General features: G+C 31.6%; 4 protein-coding genes and 1 long non-coding RNA gene across 11 annotated transcripts; 4 read left to right on the top strand and 1 right to left on the bottom strand.

The window, feature by feature from the left end:
- Window positions 1-559: 559 nt before the first annotated feature.
- Window positions 560-6508, top strand: LOC126660793 (sec1 family domain-containing protein MIP3). Of its 2 annotated transcripts, XM_050354469.2 has the most exons (8): window positions 560-580; window positions 766-852; window positions 2176-2319; window positions 2608-2757; window positions 3200-3703; window positions 4184-5716; window positions 5807-5875; window positions 6238-6508. In XM_050354469.2, the coding sequence occupies exons 2-8, from the start codon at window positions 805-807 to the stop codon at window positions 6364-6366; spliced, it is 2577 nt and encodes an 858-aa protein (XP_050210426.1). In that variant the 5' UTR covers window positions 560-580; window positions 766-804; the 3' UTR covers window positions 6367-6508. The 2 variants fall into 2 exon arrangements, with proteins under 2 accessions (XP_050210426.1, XP_050210425.1); XM_050354468.2 differs by lacking the exon at window positions 560-580 and having other exon boundaries at window positions 640-852.
- A 4125-nt stretch (window positions 6509-10633) lies between these two features.
- Window positions 10634-11430, top strand: LOC126661043 (phytosulfokines-like). The gene is made up of 2 exons (XM_050354794.2): window positions 10634-10820; window positions 11203-11430. Exons 1-2 carry the CDS (start codon window positions 10692-10694, stop codon window positions 11311-11313), a joined length of 240 nt encoding a protein of 79 aa, XP_050210751.1. The 5' UTR covers window positions 10634-10691; the 3' UTR covers window positions 11314-11430.
- Window positions 11431-13619: 2189 nt separating this feature from the next.
- LOC130014892 (uncharacterized) lies at window positions 13620-15330 on the bottom strand. Its single transcript, XR_008789621.1, has 2 exons — window positions 14924-15330; window positions 13620-13910 (listed from the first exon to the last, which is right to left on the bottom strand). It is a non-coding gene; the product is annotated as an uncharacterized LOC130014892 (long non-coding RNA).
- Window positions 15331-16598: 1268 nt separating this feature from the next.
- Window positions 16599-17281, top strand: LOC126661101 (uncharacterized). Its single transcript, XM_050354883.2, has one exon. The coding sequence runs from the start codon at window positions 16654-16656 to the stop codon at window positions 17119-17121; it is 468 nt and encodes a 155-aa protein (XP_050210840.1). The 5' UTR covers window positions 16599-16653; the 3' UTR covers window positions 17122-17281.
- A 349-nt stretch (window positions 17282-17630) lies between these two features.
- Window positions 17631-22988, top strand: LOC126661099 (uncharacterized). Of its 6 annotated transcripts, none has more exons than XR_008789718.1 (10): window positions 17631-17965; window positions 18036-18109; window positions 18266-18408; window positions 19268-19314; window positions 19450-19558; window positions 19709-19770; window positions 20134-20248; window positions 20839-21007; window positions 21801-21862; window positions 22648-22988. XR_008789718.1 is itself a non-coding variant. In XM_050354881.2 (9 exons), the coding sequence occupies exons 1-8, from the start codon at window positions 17795-17797 to the stop codon at window positions 20988-20990; spliced, it is 873 nt and encodes a 290-aa protein (XP_050210838.1). In that variant the 5' UTR covers window positions 17631-17794; the 3' UTR covers window positions 20991-21007; window positions 21801-22059. The 6 variants fall into 6 exon arrangements, 3 of the variants coding, with proteins under 3 accessions (XP_050210838.1, XP_050210837.1, XP_050210839.1); XR_007635511.2 differs by having other exon boundaries at window positions 17633-17965; window positions 20839-21002; window positions 22648-22987; XR_008789717.1 differs by lacking the exon at window positions 22648-22988 and adding an exon at window positions 22470-22547 and having other exon boundaries at window positions 17633-17965; window positions 20839-21002.
- Window positions 22989-24908: the final 1920 nt, after the last annotated feature.

Below are 24908 nucleotides of genomic sequence, written 5' to 3'. Positions count from 1 at the left end.
GGGGCTAAAAGGTCGGGGTTTTTTAAGACATTAAACCTTAATTAAATAACTAATTAGTTAATGACTATAAACTTTTATTTAGTAGTGAACTGAAAAGGATTATTCAGTAAATTTGCCCCCCCCCCCATCCGTGCTTTTATATATAGTATAGATATAGATTTAACAACTTTATGTTTATATCCTTATAGCACGTTAAGTGCATCATGTCCTTCTAAAATATATTTTTTAAAATTTTAATAATTGAATAATCTATATATAAATGTTGGACAACATTATGCTTAGGTTGTAGGTTCAATTTTTTTTATATAATTATTAAAAAAAATAGAATTAATACTAAAAAAAAAGAATTAATTTATTTTATATTAGAATGAGGTAAAAAAGAGTAATTCAGTTTTCCAGAAGTATAGTTTTGAGAAAAATCTATCAAAATCTTAATGTAATATAGGAATGTCCATCCAATTCATTTTATAAATAAATAGCTATACAGTACTAATAAGCAATAGCTCTTTCAATTTTTTCTTCTAATTATGACAAGAAACTGAAGTAGTAATGTTTAAGTGCAAAATCGATAAAATATAAGGTCCCTTTCGGTCTTTTTGCCTATCATTTTCATGAGTTCTCCTGTTAAACGGTTAATCATGCCGTTTTCTGTATCCCACTGTCGTTTCTATGGCTTCTTCTCTTCAATTTAATCTGTTATATTTGTAATTATAAATTTTTTTTGTTTAAATTCTTTTTTGGGACTAATTTTATCTGTTTGTGCAGTTTTAATCTTTGAATTAAATCAATCTGTGAGCTTCTAAAATGGCTCTGATTGATGTCACCAAAGCATGCCTTGATTCCATTGATCAAGTAAGTTTTTTTTCTTGAATACTGCTACTTTAATTTTGATATTATTATTGAAATTGTTGTTGTTGGGCTCGCGGGCGGTCCACATCCCGGGATTTGTCAGTGATCTTGAGCTTCGGGTTGGGAGAGTGAGTTCTCGTTACCCGAAAAGAAAGAATGATTCTTTTTTGTGTCATCATTTAGTTAGCTTTTAGCAATGTAGGGTTTAAGTGAGTGGATTAGTGTTAATTTGGATGTAGCTGAATTATTATGGAAAGCTGCAAATTTTGATGATTTTAAATTTGTATGTTGCAAGTGATTATGAAAATGAGGGTGACTTAAGGATTAAGAAAATGAGTAAGTGCGGTTATGTGATTATAAGATCTCTGCTACTTTAGAAAATTATACGAAATTGCGATATGAATGTCTATGCAAAGTATGAAAGGATTGTTTGCAGTGGGAAAGCATGTATGTGATATGAGTGTTAGAGATACGATGACAGTAAAATGAAATTATGTAGACATATGGAGCGACTGGATTTGGAATTATTTGTAGGTGTAAGTAAGGGTAATATTGGTGAGTTGGAGGATAGGTGGTGGTTGAGATATTTTCCGATACCTGACATCGAATGGGAGATTTTATGGTGGGATTAAGCATAGTGGCACACGTGAGCTAAGTTGACTGATAAAAAATTGACAGAATTGAGTATGACGATGGGTTGAAGTGATTGACAAAGATTTGGCATCTCTAAACTTTCGAGAGCATTGTTGTATAATGAAAAGAATGGATTAAAATTGATCCAAATAGCTGAGACTGAGATTTTAAATTTGTTTCTTAAAAGTAATCATCTTCTTTTAGGTCAATAAAATCTGGTTTTTGGTTCTCGAAGTCATTTTCATTTCTCCTGGCATCACACATTGTTATGAAGCAGCAATTTGATATTCTAATCCGTCCACTTTTGACTTTATGGTTAGCTTCCTTAGATTTACAAGGTTTCTATTGAATCAGTTTTAAATGGAAATTAGTTTTGTAGCAAGTCCTGTTTATTGTTTTGAGCTCGAGTTCTTGTTGCTCTGACCAATGAGTTTTTGCAAGTTTATGGAGTTCCATTCTTTTTTTGAGATAACAGGTGTCTTCACAGCTAACTCGAGTTAGTGTACTTTTTAGAAAAGGTTTGCGTTAATGCTTAGTTGCTTGTGTGCCTGGACTTTCCTAACTTAGGGTTGTCTGTTTGCTTTTCAGTCTTTGTAAAACGTCACAAATTTTGGTCATTTGTGATTCTTATTTCTTTCTTGATTACTTTTTTTGTATATAGACTTACTTTCATCTCCACTGTCTGCTTTTTAGATGGCAGGGCAAATTGGAGGTTCCATTCTTTACCTAGATTCTGGATGTACAGAGAGTTTCCAAATCGCTGGAGTATTTCCTAAGCTGCTGGAGCTTGGTGTGCGAGCTGTTTGTAGCCTAGAAAATATGTGTTCTCTTGATGCAGTAAGCATTTGAAAACTAGTTTAGATGCTTTTTTAACCGTACTGTAAATATTTGCTTGACTTGAGAAAGTCAAAGACATAGGTTGAAGAATTAGTCGATTTTTCTGTATATTGTCTTTTGCATTGGCAGTTTACCAATGCTAAAAGGTATTTTACACATAATGTAAAAGTTCAAAATTTTGATATTAATGCAGTCGGTGCTAATAATTTCAATCTGAAATAATTATCTAGAATATTTCAGTCTTAAACTTTAACAGGTTTTAAATTGTTATACTCTTTCTTGATATAGGTGGCTAATTGGAATGTAAATTCTGATCCTGCAACTAAAATTGTTGCTATCACATCTCGTCTACTCAGTGATGCACATCGATATATCTTACGTTGTCTAAGCATGCATCAAGGCATTGAACATTTTATAGTGTGCACATCTATATCAGAGGTAATAATTTGGCTTTATAAGATGGGGCTCATTATCTTCATACGGGAGGCCTTAGTTTAATTTTTTTCTTTTTTTGCAATTGATGAATTTTCTGGCATATTCTTTTGCATGTTTGTATCATTTCTCTTATTTTACTTCAATTGAGATCTTTTATCTTCAGTGCTCCTAATTTTTAATTTGCCTGTAATAATTTGTGATTGCCAATATCTTTTTTAACTTTCATTTGAACAAAATTAGTTGGCTCAGAGTTATTTGATGTATTTTCCTTCCCCATTTGTCCGCAATAGTACCTTCTCTGAGGTGAAAGAAATTGTTAATTTACTGCTCTGACTTACGAAAATCCCTTCTCACGTTTCTTTTGGATGTCTGTTGACATAATCCTTCAATTGTTAATATCTTGCATGCTGTGGTTCTCTCTTGTAATTTAATTTTCCAATTATAGGTAGCTCACTCAGCATATCCTGATTCTCCTCTGGGACCTGATGCATTCCGTGAATATGAATCCTTGCTTCTTCAAGATTACGAGGAGCTTGTTAAAAAACGTAGGACCAAATCTGGACTTGCTAAAGATATCGACTTCCCAAAACCTACAAACTTTGAAGGTGAAGGGTGGTCACGTCTAACATCTAGTGAAGAGGAATTTCCGCAATTTGGAGCTCATTCAAGTGGTAAAATCTTTAGCGGAAATGATGGTTATGCAGAAGATGAAGGGAAAAGGCTGGTTGTTTCAGTGCATCACTTCCCTATGATTTTTTGTCCTTTATCGCCAAGAGTCTTTGTCTTACCTTCAGAGAGTTCAGTTGCCGAAGCATGCTTATCAACTGAACATGAGGATTCACTTAGTCTTGGTTTGCCTCCCATAAGCTCTGGAGCTCCTCCTGATGGTGATGATGTTCCTGCTGGAGCACTTCTAACTGCACATTTTCTTTACCATCTTGCTACAAAGGTACTAACTTCTATACATGGCTTTAACACATAGCTGCATTCTGATTTTGTCTACTTATATTTATTTTCTTGGTTATTTGTGGGAATCCCTTAATTAAAACAAAAGATACATGTTTGTAATATCATCTTTCTATGGTAAAAGTCAGACCTTCTGAAAGACGAGATAATGAAACTTTTAGAACCAAAGTACGATTGCCGTCTACCAGTAAATTATAGAATAACTTTTTGAGAACTGATGTAACCTGCTCCAGCTTTTAAGATAGGAAACAATGAATTATAGAAGTATGAAGATAGATTTCCCATTGTTTAACTTGCGCATGTTTTTCTAACATTGACTGTCAGCTGAAATCTGTTTCCTGCCAGGGATAGTTAAAATGGTTCAGGAAAGTCGTCAGATGGTAGATTTTCTTATACTCTTCATATGCTTGTAGCTATACTTCATGAATCGTCGTAATAATGTTTTAATTTGTAAAATTTGTAGATGGATATGAAAATGGAGATCTTCTCGCTTGGTGATTTATCAAAAACTGTTGGGAAAATTATGACAGACATGTCAAGTCTTTATGATGTTGGCCGTCGGAAACGTTCTGCTGGGCTTTTACTTATTGACCGCACACTTGATCTCTTCACTCCATGCTGCCACGGGGATTCACTAGTCGATCGCATATTTTCAGCTTTGCCTCGAAGAGAAAGAACAACAAACTTTTCTCATGTGAAGGGGTCGCAAACGCTGCGAAAACTTGGTTCTTCTAGTGTACTACGTGCTTCTCTTGATGTTCAGATACCTCTTGCCAATATATTGACTGAAACAGCTTCTGAGATAAACAGCTCTCCAGTTTTAGAAAGTATCGAAGCTTTCTTAAGTGGGTGGGACACCACGAACTCGCCACCTCAATTAGTAGATCTGCTTAATATCCGCAATAAAGTCCGTGATGAGAACTCTGCTGTCTCCAAGATTCAGCCACTTAATGGATCCTTGGTTTCGACTGAGACTTTTCGCGGAACACCATACATGGAAGCTTTATTTGATAGAAAAACAAAAGATGGCGCAGTACTTGTAAGGAAGTGGCTTCAAGAGACTCTGCGCCGTGAAAACATTACAATTAATGTCAAAAGCCGCCCTGGATTTGTTACCGTATCAGAACTGAATGCCATGACCGAGGCTTTAGCTAAAAGCCAATCGTCGTTAATCAGAAACAAAGGAATTATTCAGTTAGCAGCAGCTGTCATAGTTGCGCTTGAGGAATCACGTTCTTCCAGATGGGATGCATTTATTAGTGCTGAGAAAATATTGAGTGCGAGTGCAGGAGACACGAGTCAAAGTCTCGCAGCTCAAATTGGCGATCTAATTTATAAGAGCACTTTGGCGGCATCCAATGGGCAGAATAACAAAACCCAGCAAGCATTACTTTCTTTTGAGGATGCTTTATTCCTTATGGTTGCTGGATATATATTGGCTGGTGAGAATTTCCCGACATCTGGCTCGGGCGGTCCGTTTTCTTGGGAGGAGGAACATTCTCTAAAAGAAGCCGTTATGGATGCAATTCTTGAAAATGCATCAGTTTCGAGACTCAAGTTTCTCCATAGTGTGACAGCGGAGCTTGAGGCGAATTTCAATAAGAAGAAATCAAAAGAGACTACAGAAGCATCGCCCGATAAGTTCGACATTGATGATTTTGATGATGATCAGTGGGGCAAATGGGGTGAAGAAGAAGAAGACGACAACGATGATAAGAATAAAAAGGAACATCAATATGATGACATGCAGCTGAGGCTAGAGTTGCGCGATAAGGTTGATAGTCTCTTTAAATTTTTTCATAAATTATCGACTCTGAAAATGAGGAATAAACCGCTTAGAGACGGAGCATCTTACATGGACAGCTCCGATAAGGGATTACTCTATAAAATTCTGAGAAGAGTTCTCGACAGAAGTGACGTACCTGGTTTAGATTATCATTCCTCTGCTGTGGGCAGACTTTTTAAGAGCGGTTTCGGAAGATTTGGTCTCGGACAGGCAAGTTTATTCTTATAATTTCTAAGTAGTTCATGCTGCTCGGAGACATTGGTTTTATCTTAAAACATTGATTAATTTTGCATTCTGCAGGCAAAACCAAGTCTTGCAGACCAAAATGTCATAATGGTTTTTATCATTGGAGGCATTAATGGCATTGAGGTATGAAGTTCTTGAGCTTCCTACTATGTTGCACGCAAACTTGTCCAATTTTACATTTCCGCGTTTCATTTTCATTTATGGGACTGCTTCTGAAACTCCAAAACTTTATATTTAAAACCCTTTTTCATTAAAAATATCGTTTTGCCATTCTTTATTTCCAGAGTTTCCATTTCCGTGCAATATAGCCTTCCTATGGATATATGGTGTTGTCATATTTTTCTCGCTCGTATTCTTTTCCGACGAGAAGATAAAATTGTTGTTACATTCCGCCTTTGGTTATAAATTTAAAGTTGCAAGTTCGATTCGGTTACTTTGGCAGAACCATTACATTCTATTGTCCTGTTTTTTTTATCTGTCGACAGGTTCGTGAAGCCTGGGAAGCAGTATCTGAAAGCGGAAGGCCTGACATTGAATTGATTGTTGGCGGAACAACACTTCTAACTCCTGACGATATGCTTGATTTGCTGATGGGGAACTCTAGTTACTTATGATCCTGTAAAAAGATACATTTCAGAATTTAAAGAATTAGAAATATATGGAAAATTAGTGTTCATGTTAAGTGTTTGTTGTTACAAAATTGTGCGTTTGAGTACAACATGGAGGCAAGCTGAATGAAAGTTCTCAGTTTTGTGATTTCTAGTGCACATTGCCAGTTTCATATAACAATTCTGATCGTCGGTATCGGAATTTTTACCGATAGGACAAGTTTTCAATATGTTTGATACGATTCTATACATGTTTGATTTTATTTTTTAAGAACAAGGTTCTGATACTCCAACATGTTCAGGACACAGTATTGTACATATTTGGAATACAACCATAAGTAATTTAGAAAATATTTGTAATATAGTTTTAAAATATGTTTTTGCTCCAATGTTTTACTAAATTGAATTTATTTGTTTAAATTTATTGTAGCTATGTCATATTTTTATTTGAAAACATTAGGTGAATAATTTAGTGCTATCATTTAGTTTGTCAAATTGTCAACAAAAAGTACACAGCCCTTTCATTAGTTAGGCTATGCTCGAACTAATCGACAACTATGTGTACTAGGGGCGAGAAAAATGCCTAACCGAATGAACCGATGACTTTCGATAGAACGAATTTGGTTAAAACTTAGGTTGATTTGGTTTTTTATTTTTTTTTTATCATTCGGTTTATTTTCGGGAAATTTTAGAAGACTAAAATTAACCGAACTAGTTGAATATTTTATATATAATTTTTCTTCGTATTTTTTTCGCTTTTAACCGAATCAATGATATTTCAAAAAATTATTGATTTTCAATTTGGATTGGTTTTGAACTTTTTTTCTTTCAGTCGGTTCAGTTTCAGTTAAAGTGTACTTTTGGTTGATTTTGATTTTGAGTGAGTTCGGTTTCGTCGGTTTTGGATAATTCGATTCGATTTTAACCGAATCAACCAAATACTCACCTCTATGTGAACCCTGTTGTCTTTTTAAAATTTCTTCTGTTTGTCCGGATCTTTTGAACCGCTGCATATCCAATTTATTGAATGACCAAGAAAAAACACTATCTTCGAATTAACTTAACAATCATGTGACCTGGTTTATTTTAGAGCAAATTATTATAAGATTCGTCATATTTGACATAATTCACATTTTAATCCATCCTGTTTAAAAACTAAACTATATGATCTTTCACTTTTATTTCTATCAACAGTTTAGTCCCTTTATCAAATTTTAGTGTTAGTCAATGAAGTTATAAAATTTAGAGATAAATTAATTTTCAAAACTAAGGAACAAAATCACTGTTGAGAAAATAAGTAGAGCACCATATAGTTTCGTTGACTAACATTCAAAATGGACGGAAGGATTAAATCGTTGACCAAAACAGAAGCCATATCGTTCGATTTTCAAATAAGAGAGACTAAATTGTGAATTATGTCAAATGTGAGAGGTGCTATGGTAATTTGTTTTTTATTTTAGCGATATAGAAGTTTGATATGTAACTTTTACAAGCTCTTAAAAACTACCGAATGGACTTCAATTTATTCAATTGATACGTTTTCTCTATATATCCAAAAAAATCAGCCCGAACTCGAAGGAATATGTTATAACGACGGAAATTGACAATAATCAGTAGGTCTGAACCATACTTGAACCGAATTTAAAGTTACTTTTAAAAAAATCAAACCCGCTTAAATCCGACTTATAAACAAATGTTTCCGCCGGATAAATATCTCACTCGATCAAATCAGAAGAAATCAAGGCTAGCTGATTAATCTCATAATGATCTCTTATTATCAGTTCCTAGAGGGCATAGAAAGGAAAGTGAAAATTGAACTAAATTTGACCAAATAAAAGAAAAGGTAGCAAAATGGTCAACTTATTTAATTTATAAAAGATGACTAAAGAAGCTTCTTTCATTAATAATTATCATATGCTTACATTTACACCCCAATGTTTCAACTTTTAAGCCACCCAACCCCACCAGCATAACACTTTAATTAATGTCAAAATGAAATGGTCTACTTATTTTTCATTTTGTCTTACCATAGATTCATTATATATGAGTAAACGGTCAACCCGGTTCTTAAATTTATAATTTAAAATCAAACGATTCATTTTATCTATTTTGATCGATTAACGATAATATATTTTATTTTGAGGTTAATGAAAGATAAATGGATTATTTTGGTTACTAAATTTTTTTATATTATATAATTTTATCCTTAATTGATCTAAAAATAGAGAATATTGTCGTTAATTGGTCAAAATTCAGGGATTAAATTGACCCTTTACTCATTATCTATCAAATTATATATGTGATTAATTAAAGGCTTAATCACCAAAAAAATCCTTTACCTTTTAGCCTATTTTCAGTTGCATCCTGTCGTTGTAATTTTTATTGACGAATGATACAATTCATCATTTGGTAACCTAGAGCATGCACATTAATTTGACCCACTAAAATATGTACTTTGATTGCTGAGTAGGCATGCCAATTTCACCATTATGATTCCTTTCAAGTGTGTTTTCTCTATTTGATGCACATCATGATGTTGTTTTGTGCTTATAATGATTTAGTTATTTTTTGTAGTGAATAATGTGTATATAATGTGAACATTTTCATTTAAAGAAAGGCAAAATAAGTACATATATCCACAATTATGATGAAAGTAATAAATATATTATGAATAAAAAAATTAATAATTTAATCTAGTAATTTTATATTTTTAATAAATCGTATTCAATAAGAAAATTAAAGAAATAGAAAATTAATTAATAGAAAAAAGATACAATTTAGTATTTTAAATTGTATTTACGAAAAATCCATGAGAAATAGATTTTTCAAATACCTTTTTTTTCATTTAGTATTGGAATGTTTTGATTTTAAAATTACTAAAAATAGTTATTCTTGATCTAATATGATATTTTGATTTTTTTTCTTATAAAAAAGTTGGCAGACAATGTTATAGAGTGAAATTTTAATAAACACATAATTTATTTTCTATATTAAATTGATTGTGTAGGGGGAAAATGGTTTGACTTTCAACTCTGTGCAGCATTAAAACAATTGAAAAATAAGATAAAATAAAATAAAAATAGGTGATAATTGTAAAAAGAAAAAAAGAGTAGACAATCAAAGGTAGAAAATTAGAGATAAAAAAATAGTTGGCTAACAGTTAAGAATATTTTATTTAAAAAAATTTCTTTTTTAATTCTACCCAACACGCATTGGCATTGCCTCACATTCACACAATATTTTCCAGAAATTAAATGTTTTATTTTATAAATATTTTCTACTAATAGGAGATCTTTCTAATTAAATTAGCAATCTTAATCATTAATAACTAGAGGTGGCAAATAGATGCCCAACCCAAATACCCAACCCAACCCGCTCAAAGAAATACAACCCATTTGCACCCAAAAAAAGTTTGGGTAATTTTTGACCCAACCCATTTTAGCCCAAAATTTTTTGGGCTAAAATGGGTTTATAAGAATGACCCAATGGGTGAAATTAAGTTCAAACAAATTTCAATATGAAGAGTATTTAAGTTTTTAAAATAATATTTATAAGTTGTATAATTTATTTTTCAAAATAATTTTTTCCAGAAATTTTTTTTTTCCAGAAATTTTTTTTTTCCCGGAAAATTTATTTTTTTCCAGAAAATTATTTTTTTTCGAAAAATTTATTTTTTTCCAGAAAATTATTTTTTTTCGAAAAATTTATTTTTTTCCAGAAATTTATTTTTTTCGGAAAATTTATTTTTTTCCAGAAAATTATTTTTTTTCGAAAAAATTTATTTATTTTCCCGGAAAATTAATTTTTTTCCCGGAAATTTTTTTTTCGGGAGAATTATTTTTTTCCCGGAAAATTAATTTTTCCCAGAAAATTATTTTTTCGGGAGAATTATTTTTTTCCCGGAAAATATTTGTTTCTGAAAAATAATATTTTGAAAAGTAATTTCTTTGAAAAAAAATTAATTTGATTTTTTTTTATTTTGAACCTTTTATCTCAAATATAGATTTCAAGTAGCTCACTTTCTATTTTGGGTAATTTGGGTAATTTTGGGTTTTCATGACCCAACCCAACCCAAAATTACCCAACCCAAAACTGCCCAAAAATATTGTGACCCAAAATTACCCAACCCAAAAATGCCCAAACCCAAAGAAACCCACCCAAACCCGCCCAAGAACACCCATTTGCCACCTCTATTAATAACACAAATTTATTTATATTCCATTCTTACCCTTCCACATTGGCCTATAAATTCATCTGCAACAAAAACCTTTTCATTCACATCCAAGCTTCAATATCTTGACATTTCTAGACATATCAAAAGAAAACCAAAGATGGCTAATTTCAAGTTCAGCCCCTTCTTTATATTAGCCTTACTATTCATCTCCTTCACTTTAACCCAAGCCATCCGCCAGGAGCCATTCTCCAAGTCTCAGAATTTTGCTACAGAAATCCCAGCTGAGGTAATTTAATTACATCAGAGATCGAGCTACCAAATTTTATGTTACACGGAAATTAATCAAATTTTATATTTTAGTATCTCGTTACTTTTCGTTTCAAGAAATAATTTTGAAATTTTACATATTATTAAAAAAATATTGTATTCATTTCAACGCTATAAAAAACTATTAATTTGTGACGGAAGAAGTATGACAAAAAGTGTTGGTCATAAATTTTGATTTGATAGTTTCCATTATAAATCCGCTACAAATTTATCTGTTATAATTTTTTTAGTGCATTTCTGTTTACGTGCACATTGAATATTATGTTAGTTTTAGCAAATTTCAGAATTTGCAAAATATGTAGATTAATTTTGCTGATTTTCTGCAAATTTTGTTGTTGAAGGTTGAAATTCAATCCGAGAACTGCGACGGAGACGGAAAGGAGGATTGTTTGAGAAGAAGAACACTTGAAGCTCACCTTGATTATATTTATACCCAGAAACATAATCCATGATTAATCAATTTTTTGTATGCTGCTAGGTTTTCTAGCTTAGAAATTTCATTATTTGTCACCTTTTTTTGTAAACCATTGATAATTAATTTAGTTTAATTATTCTATAATTTTTTTAAACGCTTGTGAGAATTATTCTATATTATAATTTATTTATTTTTGAAAATTATATTATAATTTATAATTCACTTTATTGGCGCCGATAATTTTGGATTATGTTCGAGTTGGATAAAAGTATATTAACTGCAAAATTCTATATTTAATTTTAACGTCAACGTTGCTATATTTTCAGACAGGAATCAAGAATCTCTAATTAGGCTAATTTATCTAAATGCTTTGGTGGTGCGATAGTAATTTATTTGAGGTACAGTATCAAAAATCTTAGAAAATAAGAATTTAGGTGACGTGGACACAGTAAAAGGGAATATTTGGATACAGACACGGCAAAACGGTATTATATTAAAATTTTCTTTGCTAAAAATGAAATTTTATGTTCAAAACTTCAATTTTTCGATACATTCCGAAACCAGAAATGTCATTGTTACGATAAATAAATAAGAAGAAACACTTGTTTTGCTATTAAGAATCCAAATCAAAAGAGAATCAGAAATATTTTTTTAATTAATGATGGAAAATTTAAATTCATTATGGAATGTCAAATAAATAGTTCCGTAATTAAAAAGTAAAAAGCAACATGGTACTACAACTCATGTTTCTATATCAATATTTGTAGCCAAAAATTAAATTAGAAACTGGCATTGTAAGAATAAATTAAAGAATTGTTGAAGACTTCTTTTTTTAAAAAAAATGCAGGGTTTTGATGGAGCACTAGAAAAAACATTACAATTCAAACATATAGTTGATTGCGAATAAACTAACAAACAAATAAATAATAAAAAGCCGCAATTTTTTTTGTCCGAATCAATGAGATACTCCTCCGATCTATAATATTTGTCGCATTTGACCATTTTATATAAATTAAGAAACTAAAAAATGTGTCTTAATTTGTTCATATCAATGAGATACTCCTCCGATCTATAATATTTGTCGCATTTGACCATTTTATATAAATTAAGAAACTAATAAATATGTCTTAATTTGTTCATATCAATGAGATACTCCTCCGATCTATAATATTTTTACTAATTTGTTCATATTAATAGCCATTAGTTCTATGTTTGTCTACTCCTTCTACCCTTACTAATTTTTCTGTTGGTTGTTAGGGATAAAATTAAAAATTAACAATCGATGGTTTCTTAAAACTCTAATATGACAAATATTATAAACCAAAATAATTTTTAAATGCGACAAAAATTATAAACCGAAAGGAATAAGAATTTCCGATAATAGCAATATAAAATCGAAAATGACAAATTATTGACAAAATATCACAATATCTTTGACAAACAATTAATATAGATTTCGTTAATTGAGCATTGAATTCAAAAGTGCACATAAAAAAAAACAATCTACAGCTATAACAATTTCGACCAGAGTTTTTGAAAATTTAAAGAACAATGTCAACCTAGTTAATAATTGAGTCTCAAAATTTGGCTATAATTCCGGTGTTAAACATCATTTACGATCAAGAATGACCCACTAGGTCAGGGGGTAGCCAGAAATTAAATGTATATGGAGTAACATTTATAATTGACAGATATACAGTTTTTATTGTTTTTATTTGCATACTTAAAGGTTTAATTATTGTTATTAATAGAGTCTCTTATATCTTTGTTTCAAAAAAAAAAAGCCTTATGACACTTTTTTTTCTAAAATTCATTTTCTATATCGAATTCCTTTTCAAAAATATATAACTTAAAAAACAAAATTTAATGTATCAATTTTTTAATTTAACAAAAAATTTACAAGGAAACAATTTTTCCCACTAAATATCATGATCCACTAATAACTGCAGCGAGCATTATGCACACGGCTCAATGAATTTATTACAGAACAACTCCACTAACACTAATCACCATTATTAGGCTATTCACCAAATTACTCATCTTATTTGACCTTAACCAAATTAATCTTAAATAAAAACAGATTAAATTGTTGACCAACCATTTAAAAATAGTAAACGGTGTAATAAATATTTGAGTCCCATAAATAAAAATAATACTGTAGTAGTATTTTATTTTAAGTTATCTCAAAATATGATTCTAGCATATTTTAGTGATGCTATAAATGTAGCAATTTAAATTTTTTAGAATAATGATGAAGTATTGTGTTTCTTAATTTTAGCCAATTTTTTTTTTTTTTTTTTTTGCCAGAGATAACAATATATAAATTTAAGAAAAGAAAGGTCATCTCATGAAGAAAATGAACCAGTCTTAAACGAAGAAAATAAAAATGGACTTTGCGGCTATTATATTGAGCCATCCAAATACACATTCGTTTAACAAATTAAAATACTAATATGTAAAAATTTGTTAAACGAACGGTAGCAATATAGAAAAATAAAATTTAAAAAAGAAAAAACTTACTGTGAGTAGCGGTTAAAGTAATATAAGTATTACCTTGGTTTTGTAAAATACAGAACTGATAGTAGAAGCGTTATACCAATTGACGATGAAGATTAAGAAATGCTTAGGAGACCCCTTCTTGGAAGTACATGTTCAAAAAATAAAAAACACAAAACAAACAAAATATTAGCAATAATAATTTATAAATCAATATTATTTTTAATATTTAAGTTGATTTATATACACCCATAAAGGGGAATTTAGACATAGGGGAATTTAGACATAATTTTCAAAACTGGAAACAAGAAAGTTTTCAGAATTTGTCAAGCAAGCAATTTAGTAATTTACCATTATGTTCAATCACATTTTCATGAATTTTATCTTATAAGTCTATGTAGTCACAGGAAGGGCAAGCCATCATGATCAAAAATAAGTTATATTTCTCAGCATGGCCTGTAATCAATATAAGTGTTACTTTAGATAGTTACATGCCTCACATTTGGCACCTCAATTACTAATGCGAGTATGTTGAAGCAATTGATGCACAAAGCTTTATAGCCTGCTGCATCCAACAAACTTATATCTATAAAATAATTAATAATACATTTATTCTATAAAAACAATCATACATTTCATTAACATGTATAATTATTATTAGGACTATAAAATTAAGATTTTATATAAAAATAAGTACTTATTTTTATCGTATTTCTTAAAATTTGATGATTGTGAATTGTTAAACGTGCGATTATGATAATGAAAATTACTAGTCAAAACTTAAAACATAAATATATAAACATAAAATTAGCGATCACATAACCAAAAAAACAATTGGACAGTGATTATCAAATGAAATGAGATACAAAATGTGCACCTTTTCTTTAAGATTCTTCCTTTGATGAATAAATGATTTATGAGAAGAAACAGTATAAATTGTTTCATGAAACCAATAACCATTTCAAGAAACATTAACCGGAGTAATATTAAAATGCACAACTTCAAAATTACTGAAAATGGAAAGCTAAGAAAAACTCATCTGATTATGGTTGAGCACGGCCAGGAATATTATATTGATATTTAGTTCTTCGCCAACTTGAAGGGCGGCAACATTTGAAAAAATTTAATTTTTCAAAAAAACAAGCGGTTACCAATAGTGGAGGCGGTTTTTGATGCCGGTTAGACACTTTTGGAAACGGTTTTTTGTTGGGCGACGAAGTTCCACGGCAAAAGAAGCGGCGGCTGGTCACCATTGTTGCGGATCAGAAATTCTCTGCCTTGAAACAAGAGAAGGATGAGAGATTATGATCATGGCGGTGTTAAACTCTTTCGCCTGCATGTGGTGGAAAAAAGGTGGCTGATGATCTAATGCTTCAATGATTAATGTTAAAGCTTTTCACACTTGTAATATAACACCAATGAAAATCAGTTTGCTTCTCATTATCTCCAAAATCCTTTGTCCCCAATCTTTTTGAACAGAGGACATACAAAGAAAAAAAAATTGAAAAAAAATAATAAATTAAAATGACCTTATTATGACTCGATTAGTATAGTTTGCATAAAGTGTTTATTTTTATTTGGTGAAATAATAATTACTATAAATCCTCTATAAATGCTGTAAATTCTTCACAATCAAGTTCATGGCTGTTTTAAAACTATTATAAAAAATATAAATAGAATTAAGAATATTTTAAAATTTATAAACAATTTAAAAAATATATAAAAACGTTATGCTACTACATTATATTTATGAGTTGAAAATGAAATATGAGTATACTAGTATCATTCTACAATTTTAAGTCCATAAATTTATTGTAACTAATGTTTGGTTCTTTTTATTTCAAAAGTCTATTTAATAATTTTTCATTTTGAATTTCGTTAACTATTAGGTCCCTCTGTTAATTTCGACATTTATACTTTCAAACGATTTGGTATCCTACCTTTAATTTCGTGAACGGTTTGATCCCTCATTTTTTATTTTGTTAAACGATTTGTTACCTCACTTTAAACGATTTGATACCTCAGTTTTAGTTCTGTTAAACGATTTGGTCCCTTGAACTAACGAAAGAGTATCTCAATTAACGGAATTAAAATTGAGAAATTATTAAATAAATTTTTAAATAAAAATATCAATTTATTAATTATGGTATACCTCAAGTACCTCAACCCAATTTGTTCTACAATTAATGACATAGCTATATATCCTATCTGTCTACGTGCATGGACCAAATAGTTAGTGGTATAAAACCATTTCAGTCATCAACTATAATTGCAAGCTACTTGAAATTTACTTGACATGGTATGTCATTATCTTCAAGCATGACCTCTAACTTGCAACCAGCAAGTCAACAACCATTATATTAGGTTAATTTTTTTAACGGTTATGAAATATATATTTTTTTATAATACGATTTATTATATGTTAATAATACAAATATTATTTCTAGACCAATAAAAGATGATTAGCCATTTAGATTGAAAATTATTTATATGACGAAACAATTTATTTAATTATCTTGTGTGTATGGATTTTTATTTTACTTTTAGTATACTAATATAAGATTATTTTATTATTTATATATATATATATATAATGATTTTTTAATACGTGTCTTTTTTTTATTAAAAATGGTCCATTAAAAGGGAATACTGTGAGAATTGATATACATATATGTTTCTTTGGGCTTTTTAAATTGGGCTATTATCGCAATATCAGCTTTAATAGGCCTACCATCCTCATCCATCTAACCCAAATTTGGCGCCAAAATCTCAAATTACCGCCATTATTAAACCACTACCAAACAAAAACTCGAACCAGAATCACACATTAAAAGGGCCACAATTCTGCAAAACAAACGAATAAGAAACCGAAAATTCAGAAATGGTTAAACCAAAACAATACTGGTTACTCAAAACCGAGCCAACCGAATGGTCATGGGACGACCAATCGTCACACGGCGGAATAACAAACTGGGACGGCGTCAAAAACAAACAAGCTCAGAAAAGCCTGAAAGCGATGAAACTGAACGACCTCTGCTTCTTTTATCACTCCGGCGCCAGCGCCCGTCGCGTGGTCGGCGTCGTGACGGTGGTGAAAGAGTGGTACAGTGACGACGATAACGAGGTGATCGTTGATGTTAAGGCGGTTGGAGAAATGAGAACGCCGGTGGATTTGAAGGAAATGAAGAGTAATGAGGAGTTGAGTGGTTTTGTGTTGTTTCGGCAGCCTAGGTTGTCGGTTATGGCGGTGTCGGAGGTGATTTGGAGGAGGATTTGTGAAATTGGCGGTGGTTATGAGGGTGATGGGAAAGGTGACGGCGGCGGTGGTGTTGACGACGGAGATGATTAGATCGATGTTTCTTTTGTCTTGGCTTTATGAATTGTTCAATCTATCAGCTTTTTTTTACAATGTCGTTCAACCAAAAGTTCATGAACAGTATAAAACGCATGCGGACGCGTAAATGAACTGTAACTCAAATAGTATAAAGTGTTGGCCAGTATTTTCAAAAGTCGTAGAATTTTAATCATCCTGTAAACGCTTTTTTATGTTTAATTATCAAAAAGAAAGCATGCCATTATTATAGAAAATAAAAAATTAAAACAGTCTTTCACAGAGACGTAACTGAGCCGAACTATTTGAATTTCACTCGGAAAATACTGGACTCGACGAATTTGAACTACTCGAGTCAATTATCAAGTTGTGTTCGAGCTCCAAATTACATGACTTGATAAGGTTTTTGAGTTAAATCGAGTTTTAAATAATTTATTTTTTTATCCCACATTCAAATACATAATCGAATTGAGCTCGGATCGCAATTATTTTGCTGAATTCGAACTCTTAAAATAAAACTAAGCTTCATATTTTAATTTTAAAGTCGAGTCAGCTTCGAGTGTGTCAACTCGAGTAGACTCCGTTACACCCTTTGTCTCATAAAAAAAAAACTGTAAGCATTTCATCAAACACGTTATATGCATGCACTGAAAAGAAAAGAACTCACAACACCCTGCTAAACAAAAAGAAAATGCAAGCAATAGTGCCAATACGACCTCGTTTCACTGCCCTGTTAACTCATCAATGGCTTCAAAAACCTTCAAACATCCGTGCTTTCTCCTCATCCTCGTCCTCAGATTGCTCGAATCAGTCTCGCGGTGGCCTTCCTCGGTTCTTCTCTGAAAATCTTCCGTCAACAAAGGTAATAAATTTTTCTTCTTGCTGTTATTGTTGTTTTTTACTGTCTAATTTACAGTAAAAAAAATGGACAGGGCGGTGTTGTTCGAGTACAAGGTGATGAATTTTGGCATATGAGCAAAGTTTTAAGATTAACCACTAATGACAGGTATTTAATTCTCTTATTATCAGTTTTAATTATCTTGCTTAATTCATAATGCTATTTGTAGTTATGTTATTGCAAATTGCAAATAAATTATGTCAATTTGTGTTTCTTAGGGAAATTAGGTTTATTTATTATTTTTGTGAATGATAAAAATGCAAGGGTAGAGCTTTTCAACGGGAAAGGAGCACTTATAGAAGGTTGCATTCAGAGTATTGATCGTGCAGGACTTGATTTTCTAGCGATTGATGATCCGATAATAATTAATCCACAGACAACAAAGTGGCATGTTTTTGCTGCATTTGGTAAGTTTTGGATGTTGGCATGAAGTTTAGTTTTTATGATCTTTTTTAGTTGGTGAATTTGTCGTCGCGTGCTTAAGAACATTTAGCGATCGATGATCTAAAAATAATTATTTCACAGACTACAAAGTGGCATGTATTTGCTGCATTTGGTAAGTTTTGGATGTTGGGAAGGAAGTTAAGATTTTATAATCTTTTTAAGCTGGTGTATTTGTCGTCACGTGTTTAAGAACCTTTGGCGATCGATGATCCAATAATAATTATTCCTCAGACAACAAAGTGGTATGTATTTGCTGCATTTGATAAGTTTCAGTAGAATGTTGGCATGGAAGTTTAGTTTTTATAATCTTTTTAAGCTTGTGTATTTGTTGTCACGTGCTTAAGAACCTTTAGCGATCGATAATCCAATAATAATTATTTGACAGACGACAAAGGGGCATGTATTTGCTGCATTTGGTAAGTTGCAGTAGAATGTTGGCATGAAAGTTTAGTTTTTAGAATCTTTTTAAGTTGGTGTGTTTGTCATCACGTGCTTAAGAACCTTTAGCATCGATGATCCAATAATAATTATTCCACAGACAACGAAGTGGCATGTATTTGCTGCGTTTGGTAAGTTTTCAGTAGATTGTTGGCATGAAAGTTTAGTTTTTATAATCTTTTTAAGCTGGTCTATTTGTCGTTACGTGCTTAAGAACCTTTAGTGATCGATAATCCAAAAATAGTTATTCCACAGACAACAAAGTGGCATGTATTTGCTGCATTTGGTTAGTTTTGGATGTTGGGATGGAAGTTAAGATTTTACAATCTTTTTAAGTTGGTGTTTTTGTCGTTACGTGCTTAACCACCTTTTATTCCTATATAGGTAGTTTAAAGGGTGGTCGAGCTGATTGGCTTGTCGAGAAATGCACTGTAAGTCTTAAAGGCATTCATGAATTTGTTGTCATTATTACTGTTATTCTGTTTATGGTTTGAATTCAAGTAAGTAAATGATTTTGTCTTTCTCTGTTTTGTAAATTCTAAATGTACACTTTCTTGTTTTGTTAGGAGCTAGGGGCTCATAGCGTAACCCCACTTCTGACAGAACGATCCTCATCAATCTCGGAAAACCGTGTAGACAGATTGCAACGTGTCGTTCTAGCAGCGACTAAACAATGTAAGATGTACAGAACTTCTTTTCCTTTTTTCTTTCTGAGTTAATGAATGTTATTAAAATTTCATGCAGTTTTATCATGCTGTTTTGATCATGATTGATTTCTTTCAGCTTCACTTTCATTTCACTTAAATCATACATATGTTATACTAGGTCAAAGGTTGCATGAAATGGTTCTAAATCCTCCGAAAAAAGTTGAAGCCATTTTACCTCTTGTGAGTTGTTCTTTCCTTATTTTCATTCTTCAAAAGGCTGGCTGTTAACTTGGTGACTGGGTTGGTCTTTAGGAGTGTGTTTTATTAGGGTTGGTCTTTAGGAGTGTGTTTTATTAGGGTTGGTCTTTAGGAGTGTGTTTTATTAGAGATTACATAGCTTAATTGTTCAAGGGAAGACGTCCATCGTTTTGTGGCTTATTCTAATTTACATTTGAGGGCTGTGCAGCCCTTAAACAGGGTCTGGTTATAGAATTTGTTTCGCTAGCGCAAAAATCCAGATTTGTAAGAATTTATTGATATGAACTATTGATTTTTATAGGTTAAGAATTTGGTGAAGTTACATGTTTGGCGTTAATTATGCAGGTTGCTCAATCAAAGCTATCTTTTTTGGCAGCTGCAGAAGCTACTCCTGTTGTTAGTGTATTGGCTTCATCAAGAAAAGAGTCGAGTGGATTGATAATAGTGGGACCAGAAGGAGGCTAGTATTCATCTTCTGTTAATTATTTAGTTCCTATGATTTTCTTTTGCATTTTGGTTTCTATGATCTATTAAATTTAAGCAATTACCTGATAGGGGTTATCAAACAGTATTGTTATAATAGAATTAAGAAAATTACGTTATCTCTTCAACCAAATTAACTAAATTAAAACTATATTAACTGAACTAACCGAAATATTGAAATTACAAAACGAATCGATTGATATAGTTGGTTAATTCGGTTAAACCAATAAAAATATAAAGAATTAAAAATAAATAAAATATGTAATAATTCGGTTAACCGAATTTTTAAAAAATATCAACCATAACCTAACTAAATGTTATTATTTATCGAATCAAACTGACAAAACTAACAGAATTAACTAGAACAACCAAAATTGTTCGGTTATTTCAATTTAACCGAACTTTTGCTCACCCTATGGCCTGTGGGATGTGTTATTGGTGTTGAAGTATTATCACTTTAGTGATCATAGATGATAAATAGTTCTAGCTTTATTTTCATGTCATTTCTCTGTTCTGTCGGGAAAAAAGACTGAATCTATTGTGGATATATGTTGGTGAATGCTTCAGATTTCACAGAAAAGGAGGTGTCCATGATGGTGGAAGCCGGTGCTACAGCTATTGGTCTCGGACCACTTCGACTACGTGTTGAAACTGCAACAGTGACACTTTTAGGAACTCTAATGTTATGGTCTGACGCTCAACAATTCTCTTCAGATTAGTTACATTTCCAAGTAAGGTTTGTTTAATGTTTTGCATCTCATTTGCAAGTAAGGTTTGCTCTTTTTGCAAATGTTTGAACCGGAAAATGCAAAGATAAGTCTGTTGACTGAATAAACTTTGGAGAAATTGAAGTCTTTTTTTAATCATTTATTCAAAGATCATTCTTGACAAATCTACATAAATTATTCAGTTACTTGCATAGGGAAGAAATATTTAAATTTTTGAGAAGGATAAGTCAAAGTATTACATCAACATTCAGGCTTTTAATTGTCTAGCGTTATCTGGTGATGGTAGCTTCTGATCAAAAAAATAAAATATTAATGCATGCTTGACCGTACAGTAATTACATACTAGGTTCTATACTGTACGTACAGGATGCTTTTGGAAATTAATATGATGGTGTTTTGGATTTTTAATTGACATTTACAGCTCTCTACATTTGTAATGCTATATGTCCTTTACTTACGTAAATTTTAGGGTTATTTACAAATATAAGCTCAGGCTTTTATATCTTTAGCTATTGAAGTTCCATATTTGAAAGTTGGTACCCCACAGCTCCTCCATTCATTTTTCGGCATTTATATCCAAAAGTATTTTTCTTACCAAACTATGCCGTTTTTGGCAGTTCATAGTGAATGCAAAGACATCAAATAATAACGCTGCGTTGTAAAATGTAAATAAAATAAAATTTGGAGTTATGGGTTGCCGAACTTTAAAATATTGTGCTTAAACTGGTGAATAGATGGAAGGTTGGACTTTTATTTGCAAATAACCCTGAATTTTAACATGCAAATATTCTCTTGATGCAGAAAATGATATAGCTATGCAACCGGCTTGCTTGAGGCTTGGATGCTAGGCTTCTTTTACTCAGGTCAATTTTTAACTCAACAGTCAGCACACAACTATCTATGTAATCCTTATCAATTTTTTTATTACACCGAAAGTGAATTGAATATGCGACTCACAGGTCAAATTACAATGTCCTTTAACACTAGACTTATGTAAGACGAAGGAAACGGCACACTTGGACATGAACATGGTTAAACGATGTTATTTTAAGGTTTTCTATGCTGAAAAAGAAGTTTCGTATTTGAAATGCCAAGTTTCCAATATGCTAGGAAAAACATTGAGTAAAAATGTATTGTCCGTACTACCTAGCACTAGATTATACTTGTGGGGACCTCTTCTTTTATCACGTTCACGGCTATTAACTTAATCATCACCGGTAAGATTGAGCAAAAATCAAATCAATTCAAACTGAAGTATATCTTTTTGATTAAACTAACTGATAATTTATATATTAATATTTGATGCAGTTTGGTTTATTTATCCCCTTATAGCATGGTTGATTTTAGATTTTATTAAACAAAATCGAACCATACTCACCCCCGATCACCGGCGACTAATATAATTTAATTTTCTGAAGTTTTGGGTGCTGAAAGAAAGGCTAGGATACTCATGTCTCTCTTTCTTTTCAGGATTGAACACAGTCTAGATAAATCATTTTGTACAAACACATATTTTATTTTTCAAAACAATGTTACTCCTACTTATTTTTCCTTTTGTAGTTCTTTGGCTGACTTGCTGATTTCAATAATTATAAATTAGGTATTATGTTTTATGTTTTAATACGAAGTTGCCCATTTGTGACTTCAGTATGAACTTCAAGAACTTTGCGAATGCATGCTACTGGGATTACCTTACTGAAAATAGGTTTACTAGACGGTGATACCGGATATGAGTGAATACGTGTTCTATTGTTTTTATGTATTTTATACCCCATCGAGCTGTGGCCGCCCTAGGGACCGAGTGGGTTTATGGAAGTGGAAATGAGCTTTACCGGCGGAGGTTTTTCTGCAGTTATAGTTCATTGGTATAAACACAAATAAATTCACAAGCTACAATTGTTTTGCGATTTCTAACGTAGATTTCTTATTTTTGCAATTTGAGACAATTTTTTTTGCAATGCAAATCACCATCTGAAAATTGGGTTGATTGTTATTAATGTGGAGCATTTGGTTGATTTTTAAATTGGTACCTTGGAAAAAAAATATCAAATTTCTAATTTGAAATCGGAAATTGTAATATTATTTATTTGTCAACCCAATCATGGTCGGCTGCAGGTAACATTAAAGTACTTGTTTCAATTTTATGGGTTAAATGTATAATTTTGACCCTCTCGTTATGTTGAAATAAAAAGATAATTAAGATCTAAGTTTAAATATAGTTAAAATTGAGGATTGCAATTGTATATTTAGTTTTTTTTTTCTGTGTGAAACTAGATGGCGTATTAATTCACTTGCCCCTTCTTTGCCTTTAAAAGCTATCATACACAAAATGATTTATTTATTTTCCTTCCAACATTTTTGATCCTCTTGCATAAATGAATGAATACACATTGCGTCAAATACTATAAGGCTGAATACATAGTTTGACCCCTGAACTTGTACCCTTTTACCCATCTAACCTCTAAACTTAACGTCTCACCTATCGAACCTCTGAACTTGTTAAATAATCTGATTTGACCCCTGAACTTGATAAAAACGTAAACATTGAACCCCTCCGTAAACAATTTCTTCTAGAATGTTTCAAGTGACAGGTGGCACGGAGGGGTTCAATATTTACGTATTTATCAAGTTTAGGGGTTAAATCGGATTATTTAACAAGTTCAGAGGTTCGATAGGTGAGACGTTAAGTTTAGAGGTTAGATGGGTAAAAGGGTACAAGTTCAGGGGTCAAACTATGTATTAAGCCAATACTATAACATTTTGATATTTAATCATGCTTATGTTTGATGCTTGCTATTATAAAATTTAGTATAATTGTAGATTCATACATAATTAATATAAATAAATAAGAATGTTTATTATTTTTGATGTCAGTTTTGATCAATTACTCATTTTAAGTAATTGATTATTGAGGTTCTACTTGTTTTTTATCAACAAAAGAGAGGGGGAAGGAGACTACCAACAATGTTATAAATATCTCAATACTAAATTCAATTACATAGATTCTAATCGGTGATTTTTTTCCATATTAATTAGGCGGAATTCTGAATCGAAACTTTCTTTTAAAAGAAATTTACGCTTTTCCGATCAAAGAAAACGCCCATCTCTGCATATGACCGATTGAAACTGTTTTTATGTGTGGTATAAATGTCTTAAGCATGGGTATGTCATGAATTGAATTCAATTTGGTGAAAGAGCTTCGATCCATCCTCTTGGAGAAATAGAATGCCTTGAATTTAGTGAGAAGATAGGGCTATTTCTTGTACCTAAGAAAATGATGACTGACCGTTTTAACAAATCGAACCAATGACTTTTGGCGAGTTTGACTCGGTGATAAGTTAAGTCGGTTTAATTTCAATTTTGAATTTGTCTTTTCTCTTGGTGTTTTGCTTCGGTTTTAGTATAAACTTTTGGAAAACAAAAATCAATTAAACCGATTTAAATAATTACTCTTTGTATTTTTTCTATTTTAATCAAATTGACTGATATTTCAATTTTTTTTCTGTTTGGCTCCTTTTTAAGGTCGATCAAGTATTGTTAAAGTGCAAAGTCGGTCACTTTTGGTTTTGAGCTGGTCGGTTTTTGGTTTGATCAGTTTCGGAGAGTACCGAACCGACCAAATGCTTATCCCAACATTTGATCATGCAACACCAACCAAATCACCTAACCCCCTACGTCCATGTGATATGCATCTATTGCACGTGTGCAACATTTTATATAAATCCAACTGCATATGTAGATGATTCATTTAAATTCTTATACTACTATTTAATACTGCAAAAATAATTAAAACCTTATAATAAATAATTATTTTATGGATGTCCATACTGAGCTTGATAACTTGGAAATTATTGTAAAAAAACAAAACTTGGAAATTCTGAGCCATTATTTTGAATGATCAGGCAAATT

The sequence above is a fragment of the Mercurialis annua genome, linkage group LG8 (genome assembly GCF_937616625.2).
Source record: "Mercurialis annua linkage group LG8, ddMerAnnu1.2, whole genome shotgun sequence".
Taxonomy (NCBI): Eukaryota; Viridiplantae; Streptophyta; class Magnoliopsida; order Malpighiales; family Euphorbiaceae; genus Mercurialis; species Mercurialis annua.
This window is presented reverse-complemented; position numbering and strand designations above follow the sequence as displayed.

What these genes read in the sequence shown, in the direction of transcription:
- LOC126660793 (XM_050354469.2), top strand. Translation starts at nt 805, where the DNA reads ATGGCTCTGATTGATGTCACCAAAGCATGCCTTGATTCCATTGATCAA. An exon ending in ATATGTGTTCTCTTGATGCA is followed by an intron (nt 2,320 to 2,607) that starts GTAAGCATTTGA and finishes TTCTTGATATAG; the next exon opens with GTGGCTAATTGGAATGTAAA. An exon ending in GAGGCATTAATGGCATTGAG is followed by an intron (nt 5,876 to 6,237) that starts GTATGAAGTTCT and finishes ATCTGTCGACAG; the next exon opens with GTTCGTGAAGCCTGGGAAGC.
- LOC126661043 (XM_050354794.2), top strand. Translation starts at nt 10,692, where the DNA reads ATGGCTAATTTCAAGTTCAGCCCCTTCTTTATATTAGCCTTACTATTC. An exon ending in CTACAGAAATCCCAGCTGAG is followed by an intron (nt 10,821 to 11,202) that starts GTAATTTAATTA and finishes TTGTTGTTGAAG; the next exon opens with GTTGAAATTCAATCCGAGAA.
- LOC126661101 (XM_050354883.2), top strand. Translation starts at nt 16,654, where the DNA reads ATGGTTAAACCAAAACAATACTGGTTACTCAAAACCGAGCCAACCGAA.
- LOC126661099 (XM_050354881.2), top strand. Translation starts at nt 17,795, where the DNA reads ATGCAAGCAATAGTGCCAATACGACCTCGTTTCACTGCCCTGTTAACT. An exon ending in AGATTAACCACTAATGACAG is followed by an intron (nt 18,110 to 18,265) that starts GTATTTAATTCT and finishes TAAAAATGCAAG; the next exon opens with GGTAGAGCTTTTCAACGGGA. An exon ending in TTGAAGCCATTTTACCTCTT is followed by an intron (nt 19,771 to 20,133) that starts GTGAGTTGTTCT and finishes TTAATTATGCAG; the next exon opens with GTTGCTCAATCAAAGCTATC.